Below are 12,025 nucleotides of genomic sequence, written 5' to 3'. Positions count from 1 at the left end.
GGAATTTAAGAAAAATTTGGCAGAGAATTTGAGGAATTTTGGGAGATTTTGGGGCATTTCGAGAAAATTTGGGGAGAATTTGGAGGATTTGGGGGAATTTTAGGGAAAATTTGGGGAAAATTGGCGGAAATTTGAATAAATTTGGGGAATTTTTTTGCCTTTGGGGGGGAACTTGGGGAATTTTGGGGGAATTTTGAGAATTTTAGGGAAAATTTGGGGAATTTTGGGGAGATTTTCCCAACTTTGTCCATATAAGGACACACCGGACTATAACGCACACTTCCGGGGTTGGTAAATTCCCAACTCTGTCCATATAAGGACACACCGGGCTATAACGCACACTTCCGGGGTTGGTAAATTCCCAACTCTGCCCATATAAGGACACACGGGGCTATAACGCACACTTCCGGGGTTGGTAAATTCCCAGCTCTGTCCATATAAGGACACACCGGGCTATAACGCACACTTCCGGGGTTGGTAAATTTTGGGATTTGGAATTTTAAGATTTTGTGAATTTGGGGATTTTGGGGATTTGGAGTTTTAGGAATTTTGGAATTTGGGGATTTGGGGTTTTGTGAATTTTGGGGATTTGCGAATTTGGGATGTTGTGAATTTTCAAAATTTTGTATTTTCGGAATTTTCGAATTTTTGATTTTGGAATTTTGGGAATTTTGGAATTCTGGGAATTTTGGAATTTCAGAATTTCAGAATTTTGGGATTTTAGGAATTTTGGGATTTTAGGAATTTTTACCTGCAGGACATGGAGCCCCCCCAGGCACACGACCGCTGTGAATTTTGTGAATTAGTGAATTTTTGATTTTAGAATTTTCAGAATTTTGGAATTTTGTGAATTTCAGAATTTCGGGATTTTGGGAATTTGGAAATTTTGAAATTTTGATATTTGGGAATTTGGGGATTTTGGGGATTTGGAATTTTAAGATTTTGGGGATTTGTGAGTTTGTGTATTTTCAGCATTTCGTATTTTCGGAATTTTTGAATTTTTGATTTTGGAATTTTGGGAATTTTGGAATTTTGTGAATTTCAGAATTTCAGAATTTTGGGATTTTAGGAATTTAGAATTTTAGGAATTTTTACCTGCAGGACATGGAGCCCCCCCAGGCACACGACCGCTGTGAATTTCGTGAATTTGCAAATTTCTGATTTTAGAATTTTCAGAATTTTGTAAATTTCAGAATTTAGAATTTTGGGAATTCGGAAATTCTGAATTTTGGAAATTTAGAAATTTAAAATTTTACATTTTTTACTTGCAGGACATGGAGCCCCCCCAGGCACACGACCGCTGTGAATTTTTGATTTCAGAATTTTGTGAATTTCAGAATTTCAGAATTTCAGAATTTTGGAATTTTGTGAATTTCAGAATTTCTGAATTTTGGAATTTTGGGATTTTAGGGATTTAGAAATTTAGAATTTTAGGAATTTTTACCTGCAGGACATGGAGCCCCCCCAGGCACACGACCGCCAGCTCCCTCAGCCCATCCCCCGTCAGGTCGAGCGGCTCCAGCGCCAGCAGGGGGGAGGGGAAGCGGCGGCTCCAGAGCGGCCGGAAGTGACCCCGGAAGTGACCCCGCGACCCGGAAGTGACCCCGGGGCCGACCCCGGAAGTGACCCCGGAAGGGACCTCGGTGTATTTGTAACAGAGCAGCTCCTGGGGGAGAAAAAAATGGGGGAAAATTGGGAAAAAATTGGGAAAAATTGGGGGAGAAATCAGCAAAAAATTGGGGAAAATTGGGGAAAAAATGGCAAAAGTTGGGATGAAAGTGGGGAAAAAAATGGGGAAAAATTGGGAAAATTGGGGGAGAAATCAGGGAAAAATTGGGGGAAATTGGGAAAAAAATCAGGGAAAAATTGGGGGGAAAGTGGAAAAAAATTGGGAAAAAATGGGGAAAAATTGGGAGAGAATTGGGGAAAACATGGGAGAAATTGGGGTAAAAAATGGAGTAAAATGGGGAAAAAACAGTGAAAAATTGGGAAAAAAAATGAAGGAAAATTGGGGAAAAAATTGGGTGAAAATCAGGGAAAATTGGGGGAAAAATGGGAGAAAATCAGGGAAAAATTGGGGGGAATTGGGGAAAACATGGGAGAAATTGGGGTAAAAAATGGGGTAAAATGTGGAAAAAACAGGGAAAAATTGAGATAAAATTCAGAGAAAATCAGGGAAAAATTGGGGAGAAATTGGGGGAGAATTTGGGAAAAAATTGAAAAAAATTGGGGAAAAAATCAAGGAAAATTGGGAAAAATTGGGGGAAAAGTGGGTGAAAATCAGGGAAAATTGGAGAAAAATCAAGGAAAATTGGGGGAGAATTGGAGGAAAATCAGAGAAAATAGGAGAAAAAATCAAGAAAAATTGGGGAGAAATTGGGATAAAATTGGAGAAAAATTGGTGAAAATTGGGGAAAAATTGGAAAAAAAAATCAGGAAAAATTGGAGGAAAATTGAGAGGACTTGGGGAGGATTTCTGGGTGGAATTTTGGAATTTTTGGGTGGAATTTTTTGATTTTTAGGATTTACCTGTCCATAGGTCCCCAGCAGGACCTCGTTGACGCCGTCGAAGTCGACGTCGGTGACTTTGGCGCAAACGACGGCGTCGGAGCCGCGGCTGCCGGGGAGAGCCAAGGGCTGAGACAGACCCTGCCTCAGGAGGCCCCTGGGGAGGTCAAAAAGTTACCAAAAATAGCCTAAAAATATCCTAAAAATAACCTAGAAATATCCTAGAAATATCTCAAAAAAATCCCAAAAATATCTCAAAAAAATCTCAAAAATATCCAAAAAAATCCACAAAAATTCCCCAAAATATTCCAGAACAATATCCCAAAAAATCCCCCCAAAAATTCTAAAAAGTTACCAAAAATATCCTAAAAATAGCCCAGAAATATCCTAAAAATATGCTAGAAATATCTCCAAAAATATCTCAATAATGTAAAAAAAAAATCTCAAAAATTCCCCAAAAATATCTCAAAAAAATCCCATAAATATCCAAAAAAATTCCTCAAAAAAATCTCAATAATACCCTAAAAACAGCTCAAAAAATTCCCTGAAATATCTCAAAAAATGCCACAAAAATTCCCCAAAATATCTCAAAAAATCCCCATAAAAAATCCCCCAAAAAATCCCAAAAAATTCCCCATAAATAACCCAAAAATATCTCAAAAAAATCCCAAAAATATCCCAAAAATATCCCAAAAAAATCCCAAAATATCTCAAAAAATCCCCCCAAAAAATCCCAAAAAATTTCCCAAAAATATCTCAAAAATATCTCATAAAATTCCTCAAAATTTAACAGAAAAAATTCCCTAAAATATCTCAAAACAATTCCCAAAAATTCCCAAAGAGTCCCAAAGGTTCCTGGGGAGAGCCAAGGGCTGGGACAGACCCTGACTCAGGAGGCCCCTGGGGAGGTCAAAAAGGTACCAAAATAATGCTAAAAATGGCCTAAAAATATCCTAAAAATATCCTAAAAATATCCCAGAAGTATCTCAGAAATATCCCAAAAAATCCCCAAAGTATCTCAAAAAATCCCCCCAAAAAATCCCCAAAAATTCCCAAAACTTCCTCAAAAATATCCTAAACATATCCCAGAAATATCTCAAAATTATCCCAAAAATATTTCCAAAATATCCCAGAAATATCTCAAAATATTCCTCAAAAAAAATCTCAAAAATATCCCAAAAAATTACCAAAAGTATCCTAAGAATACCTCAGAAATATCTCAAAATTACCATAAATATCCCAAAAAATTCTCCAAAAATATCTTCAAAATATCCAAAAAAATTCCTCAAAAATATCCTAAAAATATCCCAGAAATATCCCAGAAATATCCCCCAAAAATGCCATAAATATCCAAAAAAATTGTCCAAAAATATCTCAAAAATATCCCAGAAGTATCTCAAAAATATCCTAAAAATCCCTAAAAATATCACAGAAATACCCCAAAAATATCTCTAAAATACCTTAGAAATATGCCAAAAAATCTCAATAATATCACAAAAATATCTCCAAAAAAATCCCGTAAATATCCCAAAAAATCCCACAAAAATATCTGAAAAATATTCCAAAAAATCCCCAAAATATCTCAAAATTATGCCCCAAAATATCTCAAAAATACTCCAAAATATAATAAAAAATTCCCCATAAATATTTCCAAAATATCCCAGAAATATCTCAAAAAATTCCTCAAAAATATCCAAAAAAATCTCAAAAAATTCCCCCAAAAAATCTCAAAAAATCCCCCAAAATTCCCCAAACAATTCCCAAAATTTTTTTGGAAATTTTGCAAATTTTGAGGTAATTTTTAGAGGATTTTGGGGGGAATTTTTGTGAATTTTGTGATTTTTGGGATTTTCAGCATTTTGGGACTTTGGGATTTTTGGGAATTTTGGGATTTTTTTTTATTTTATTTTGATGGAATTTTGAGGAGATTTTCTTGGAATTTGCAGGGAAATCTGTAGAATTTTGTGGAAATTTGGGGGAATTTTTTGGAATTTTTCAATTTCGTGATTTTTAGGATTTTGGTACTTCAGGAATTTAAGAATTTGGGGGATTTTTTTGGGAGTTTTTTTGAGTTTTTTGTGAATTTTTAGTTAATTTTTTGTGATTTTCTGGTGGATTTTGTTGGAATTGGATGGGAAAATTGAAGGAATTTTGGGGGAATTTTTTGTAATTTTTGAATTTTGTATTTGTGGTTTTTGGGATTTTCAGGACTTTGGAAATTTGTGAATTTTGGGGGAATTTTGTGAATTTTTGGTGAATTTTTTGTGAATTTCTTGTGATTTTTTTATGAATTTCTTGCGAATTTCTTGTGAATTTTTGGTGATTTTTTGGTGAATTTTTTGTGAATTTTTCTTAATTTTTAATGAATTTTTTGTGAATTTTGAGTGGATTTTCTTAGAATTTGAAGGGAAACTTGCAGGAATTTTTGGGAATTTTTGAATTTTGTCATTTTTGTCATTTTTGGGACTTTGGAAATTTGTGAATTTTGCTGAATTTTGTGAATTTTTTGTGTATTTTAAATGAATTTTTTGTGAATTTTGAGTGGATTTTGTTGGAATTTGAAGGGAAAATCGCAGAAATTTTTGGGAATTTTTTAATTTTATAATTTTTGTCATTTTGGGACTTGGGAAATTTGTGAATTTTGTTGAATTTTGTTGAACTTTGTTGATTTTCACTCACCCATAAACCACAGCAGCCTCCAGGGCGCTGCTCACCAGGAGGCTCCAGGAGCCCTCGGGGTCCTCTGCAAAAATTGGGGAAAAATTCAAAATTTTGGGGGAAAAATTCAAAATTTTGGGGGAAAAAAATCAGGATTTTGGGGGAAAAAATCAGGATTTTGGGGGAAAAAAAATTCAAAATTTTGGGGGAAAAAATCAGAATTTTGGAGAAAAAAAACCAGGATTTTGGGGGAAAAATTTCAGGATTTTGGGGGAAAAAAATCAGGATTTTGGGGGAAAAAATTCAGGATTTTGGGGGAAAAAATCAGAATTTTGGGGGAAAAAATCAGAATTTTGGAGAAAAAAAATCAAAATTTTGGGAAAAAAATTCAGGATTTTGGGGAAAAACAATTCAGGATTTTGGGGGAAAAAATCAAAATTTTGGGGGAAAAAAATCAGGATTTTGGGGGAAAAATTCAGGATTTTGGAGGAAAAAAATCAGGATTTTGGGGGAAAAAAATTCAAAATTTGGGGGAAAAAATCAGAATTTTGGAGAAAAAAAAATCAGGATTTTGGGGGAAAAAAATCAGGATTTTGGGGGAAAAAATTCAGGATTTTGGGGGAAAAAAATTCAGGATTTTGGAGGAAAAAAATCAGGATTTTGGGGGAAAAAAAATCAGGATTTTGGGGAAAAAAATCAGGATTTTGGGGGAAAAAATCAGAATTTTGGAGAAAAAAAATCAGGATTTTGGGTAAAAAAAATCAGGATTTTGGGGTAAAAATTTAGGATTTTGGGGAAAAAAAATCAGGATTTTGGGGGAAAAAAATTCAGGATTTTGGGGAGCTGAGGCTGCCCAGATTTTTCTGGGGTTTTCCTTTTTTCTCCCCATTTTTCCTGATTTTTTTTGCCCCAATTTTTCCTGATTTTCCCTTTTTTTTTTCTTTTTTCCCCCAATTTTTCCTGTTTTTATTCCTCAATTTTTCTTCTTTTTTCCTATTTTTTTTCACCTTTTTTCCCCCAATTTTTCCTGAGTTTTATTCCCAGTTTTTTCCTAATTTTTTTCTCTTTTTTCCCATTTTTTTTTCTTTTCTCCCCTCATTTTTCCTGGTTTTTTTTTCCTATTTTTTCCTTTTTATTTTCTTTTTTTTTTCCTTTTTTCCCCCAATTTTTCCTGTTTTTTTTTCCCCCAATTTTTCCTTTTTTTTTTCATTTTTTCCCCCATTTTTCCTGGGTTTTTTCCCCCAATTTTTCTTAATTTTTTCTTTTTTTTCCCCCTCCTTTTCCCCCCATTTTTCCATTTTTTTTATTTCAAATTTTTCCCCATTTTTCATTTTCCCCCATTTTCCCCTCATTTTTTCCCCTCTTTTTTCCCATTTTTTCTCCTGTTTTTCCCCATTTTTTCCAATTTTTTATTCCCATTTTTTTCCTTTTTTCCCCATTTTCCCCCCATTTTTTTCCCATTTTTTCCCCATTTTTCCCCATTTTTTCCCATTTTTAATTCCCATTTTTAATTCCCATTTTTTCCCCATTTTTCCCCATTTTTAATTCCCATTTATTTCCCATTTTCTCCCATTTTTTATTCCCATTTTTCCCCATTTTTATTCCCATTTTTTTCCCATATTCCCCATTTTTTATTCCCATTTTTTCCCCATTTTTTCCCATTTATTTCCCATTTTTAATTCCCATTTTTTCCCATTTTTTCCCCATTTTTTCCCTCACCTTCCTCCCCCGTGGGCAGCGGGAAAAGCAGCACGGAGGAGATGGGCCCGTCCTGCTGCAGGCTCCAGCTCTGCAAAACAGCTGAAAATTGGGGTGAAAAATCACAAATTTGGTAAAAAAAATTAAAAATTATAATAATCAGAAAAAACAGGAAAAAAAAATCATAAAAAACGGGCGAAAAATGGGGAAAAAACGGGAAAAATTTGAATTAAAAATGAGATTTTTTGGTGCTGTTGGAAATTCCAGGTTTGAGAAATGGATAAAAAATGGGGTGAAAAATGGGAAAAATGGGAAAAAAAAATTAAAATTATAAAAATCAGAAAAAACAGGAAAAAAAAATCATTAAAAATGGGAAAAAAATGGGGAAAAAACGGGAAAAAATTGAATTAAAAATGAGATTTTTTGGTGCTGTTGGAAATTCCAGGTTTAAAAAATTGATAAAAACTGGGGTGAAAAATTAAAGAAATGGGAAAAAAAATTAAAATTAATAAAATCCACAAAAAACAGGAAAAAAAAATCAGAAAAAACGGGTGAAAAATGGGAAAAAATTGAATTAAAAATCAGATTTTTTGGTGCTGTTGGAAATTCCAGGTTTGAAAAATGGATAAAAAATGGGGTGAAAAATCACAAAATTGGTAAAAAAAATTAAAATTATAAAAATGAGAAAAAACAGGGAAAAAAATTATAAAAAATGGGTGAAAAATGGGGAAAAACGGGAAAAAATTGAATTAAAAATCAGATTTTTTCATCCTGCTGGAGGCTCCAGCTCTGCAAAACAGCTGAAAATTGGGGTGAAAAATCACAAATTTGGTAAAAAAAATTAAAATTATAAAAACCACAAAAAACAGGAAAAAAAAATCATAAAAAACGGGCGAAAAATGGGGAAAAAACGGGAAAAAATTGAATTAAAAATCAGATTTTTTCATCTTGCTGGAGGATCCAAGTTTAAAAAATGGATAAAAAATGGGGTGAAAAATCACAAAAATGGTAAAAAAAATTAAAATTATAAAAATCAGAAAAAACAGGGGAAAAAAATTATAAAAAATGGGTGAAAAATGGGGAAAAAATGGGAAAAAATTGAATTAAAAATCAGATTTTTTCATCCTGCTGCAGGCTCCAGCTCTGCAAAACAGCTGAAAAATGGGGTGAAAAATTTGAAAAATGGTAAAAAAATTAAAAATTATAAAAATCAGAAAAAACAGGGAAAAAAAATCATTAAAAATGGGAAAAAAATGGGGAAAAAACGGGAAAAAATTGAATTAAAAATCAAATTTTTTCATCTTGTTGGAGGATTCAGGTTTAAAAAATGGATAAAAAATGGGGTGAAAAATCACAAAAATGGTAAAAAAATTAAAATTATAAAAATCAGAAAAAACAGGAAAAAAAAATCATAAAAAATGGGGGAAAAATGGGAAAAAAATGGAGGAAAAAATGGCGGAAATTTGGGATTTTTTTTGATTTTTGGGATTTTTGGGATTTTGGGATTTGGGATTTTTGGGGTTTTGGGATTTTGGGGATTTTTGGGAATTTTGGGATTTTTGGGATTTTGGGATTTGGGGATTTTGGGATTTTTGGGATTTTTGGGGATTTGGGATTTTGGGATTTGGGGATTTTTGGGATTTTGGGAATTTGGGATTTTTGGGGATTTGGGATTTTGGGATTTTGGGATTTTGGGGATTTTGGGTTTTGGGGATTTTGGGATTTTGGGATTTTTGGGATTTTTGGGATTTTGGGATTTTGGGGATTTGGGATTTTGGGATTTTTGGGTTTTGGGATTTTGGGATTTTGGGGATTTGGGATTTGGGGTTTTGGGGTTTTGGGGTTTTGGGATTTTTGGGATTTTGGGAATTTGGGGATTTGGGATTTTTGGGGATTTGGGATTTTGGGGATTTTGGGATTTTGGGATTTGGGATTTTCGGATTTTTGGAATTTGTGGATTTGTGGATTTTGGGAATTTGGGATTTTGGAATTTTTTGATTTTGGGATTTCAGGATTTTGGGATTTCAGGAATTTGGGATTTCAGAATTTTGGGATTTTTGGGATTTCAGAATTTTGGAATTTTGGGATTTCCTCACCCCCTGTCCCCTCGTCCACCAGCGCCGCGCGCACGAAGCCGCTCTGGCAGCCGAGGGCCGAGAGGCGGCGCCCGGAGAGCGGCAGCGACCGAACGTCCAACCACAGAACCCTGAAAAATTGGGGGCAAAAATCAGAATTTTGGGAAAAAATGAGAAATCAGAGAAATGGGGAATGGATATTGAGCCAGAAAACAATGAAATATTGGGGTGGAAAATCAGAAAATTGGGAAAAAATGAGAAAATTGAGAGAAATTGGGATGGATATCAAGCCAGAAAAACTGAAATATTGGGGTGAAAAATTGAGTTTTAGGAATTTAATTAATTTCAGAAATTTAGAATTTTCAGGAGTTTCAGGAATTTGAAGATTTTCAGGATTTTCAGGGAATTTATTAATTTCAGAATTTGAGGAATTCAGGGATTTGAGGAATTTCAGAATTTCAGGATTTCAGGAATTTTGAATTTTCAGGAATTTCAATAATTAAGATTTTTCAGGAATTTCAATAATTTAGATTTTTCAGGAATTTCAGGATTTTTAGGAATTTTAGGAATTTCAGGAATTTCAAACTTTCAGGGATTTCAGGAATTTCAATAATTTAATTTTTTAGGAATTTCAATAATTTAATTTTTCAGGAATTTCAGGAATTTCAGGAAAATTTCAGGAATTTAAAATTTCCAGGAATTTCAGGAATTTCAGGGGAATTTCATGAGAATTTCAGGAATTTCAGAAATTTAGAATTTTCAGGAATTTCAGGGGAATTTGAGGAATTTCAGGGAATTTAGATTTTCCAGGAATTTCAATAATTTAGTTTTTTTAGGAATTTCAATAATTTAATTTCTCAGGAATTTCAGGAATTTCAGGGGAATTTCAGGAATTTCAGGAATTTCAATAATTTAGATTTTTCAGGAATTTCAGGTTTTTTAGGAATTTTAGGAATTTTCAGGGAATTTAGAATTTTCAGGAATTTCAGGGAATTTTGGGAATTTCAGGATTTTCAGGAATTTCAGGGATTTCAATAATTTAGAATTTTCAGGAATTTCAGGAATTTTCAGGAATTTCAGGGAATTTTAAGAATTTCAGTAATTTCAGGGGAATTTCAGGAATTTCAGAAATTTAGAATTTTCAGGAACTTCAGGAATTTCAGAGAATTGAGGAATTTCAGGAGAATTTCAGGATAAATTCAGAAATTTCAGGGATTACAGGAATTTAGAATTTTCAGGAATTTCAGGATAATTTCAGGACAAATTCAGGAATTTCAGGATTTCAAAATTTTCAGGATTTTCAGGAATTTCAGGGAATTTTAAGAATTTCAGAAATTTAGAATTTTCAGGAATTCCAGGGAAATTTCAGGAAATTCAGGATTTTGAGGATTTTCATGAATTTCTGGATTTTCAGGGGAATTTCAGGAATTCAGAATTTTCTGGAATTTCAGGAATTTTGGGGAATTTTGGGTTCCTCACGTGCTGGGAACGTTCTGGAGCTCGGGGAACAGGAGCTGGATCGGCTGCTCCTCAAACTGGTGAGAGCCTGGGTTCTGGAATGGGGAAAAAAATGGAAAAATTGGGAAAAATGGGAAAAAAACCAGAAATTTGGGTAAAAATGGGGAAAAAATGGGGAAAAATCCAAAATTTGGGGTTTGAAATGGGGAAAAAAAGGGAAAATTTGGGTTCTGAAATGGGGGAAAAAACCAGAAAATTTGGGAAAAATTGGGGAAAAAAACAGAAATTTGGGGGAAATTGGGGAAAAAACCAGAAATTTGGGGGAAAAATGGGAAATTTGGGATCTGAAATGGGGAAAAAAAGGGAAAATTGGGAAAAATTGGGGAAAAAATGGGAAATTTGGGGGGGAAATTGGGAAAAAAAATCAGAAATTTGGGGAAAATTGGGAAATTTGGGTTCTGAAATGGGGAAAAAATGAGAAATTTGGGGAAAAATGGGGAGAAAAATGGGAAATAATGGGAAATTTGGGGTCTGAAATGGGGAAAAAAAGGGAAAATTTGGGCAAAAATGGGGAAAAAAACAGAAATTTGGGGTCTGAAGTGGGGAAAAAATGAGAAATTTGGGGAAAATGGGGAAAAAATGGGAAAAAATGGGAAATCAAACAGAAATTTGGGTAAAAATGGGGAAAAAACAGAAATTTGGGTGCTGAAATGGGGAAAAAAAGGGAAAATTTGGGGAAAATGGGGGAAAAATGGGAAATTTGGGGTCTGAAATGGGGAAAAAAACCCAGAAAATTTGGGTAAAAATGGGGAAAAAATGGGAAAAATTGGATAAAAATGGGAAAAAATGGGAAAAAATGGGAAATTAAACAGAAATTTGGGTAAAAACTGGGGAAAAAATGGGAAATTTGGGGAAAAATTTGGAGAAAAATGGGAAATTTGGGTTCTGAAATGGGGAAAAAATGGAAAATTTGGGGAAAATGGGTAAAAAAAACGGGAAAAATGGGAAATTAAACAGAAATTTGGGGAAAATGGGGGAAAAAAAACAGGAAATTGGGGAGAGAAATTGGGAAAAATGGGAATTTGGGGTTCTGAAATGGGGAAAAAAAGGGAAAAATTGGGAAAAATTGGGGAAAAAATGGGAAATTTGGGGTCTGAAATGAGGGAAAAAAAGGAAAATTTGGGTAAAAATGGGGAAAAAACAGAAATTTGGGTTCTGAAATGGGGAGAAAAATGAGAAATTTGGGTAAAAATGGGTTAAAAATGGGAAAAAATGGGAAAAAATGGAAAATTAAACAGAAATTTGGGGAAAAATGAGGAGGAAAATGGGAATTTGGGTTCTGAAATGGGGAAAAAATTAGAAATTCGGGTAAAATGGGGAAAAAATGGGAAAAAATGGGAAATTAAACAGAAATTTGGGTAAAAATGGGGAAAAAATGGGGAAAAAATGGGGAAAAAAATGGGAAATTTGGGAAAAAATGGGGAAAAAAACCCAGAAATTTGGGGTCTGAAATGGGGAAAAAAACAGAAAATTGGGGAAAAAATGGGAAATAATGGGAAATTAAACAGAAATTTGGGAAAAATGGGGGAAAAAAAACAGGAAATTGGGGAGAGAAATTGGGAAAAATG

The 12,025-nt window shown here is 33.7% G+C and overlaps 1 protein-coding gene across 1 annotated transcript in view; it reads right to left on the bottom strand.

Moving 5' to 3' along the window:
- The window catches only part of KPTN (kaptin, actin binding protein), a 32,550-nt gene that overhangs the window by 8,226 nt on the left and 12,299 nt on the right, over positions 1-12,025 (bottom strand). Inside the window, exons 6-11 of the mRNA XM_033083880.2 lie at positions 10,419-10,492; positions 8,961-9,070; positions 6,886-6,966; positions 5,188-5,251; positions 2,530-2,665; positions 1,445-1,666 (exon numbers count right to left, since the gene is read on the bottom strand). Coding sequence (XP_032939771.1) covers positions 1,445-1,666; positions 2,530-2,665; positions 5,188-5,251; positions 6,886-6,966; positions 8,961-9,070; positions 10,419-10,492 — 687 coding nt within the window. The remainder of the gene's footprint in view (positions 1-1,444; positions 1,667-2,529; positions 2,666-5,187; positions 5,252-6,885; positions 6,967-8,960; positions 9,071-10,418; positions 10,493-12,025) is intronic.

The sequence above is a fragment of the Catharus ustulatus genome, chromosome 34 (assembly GCF_009819885.2).
Source record: "Catharus ustulatus isolate bCatUst1 chromosome 34, bCatUst1.pri.v2, whole genome shotgun sequence".
NCBI lineage: Eukaryota > Metazoa > Chordata > Aves > Passeriformes > Turdidae > Catharus > Catharus ustulatus.
The sequence above is the reverse complement of the archived record's forward strand: the minus strand, read 5'-3'. Positions and strand labels throughout refer to the sequence as shown.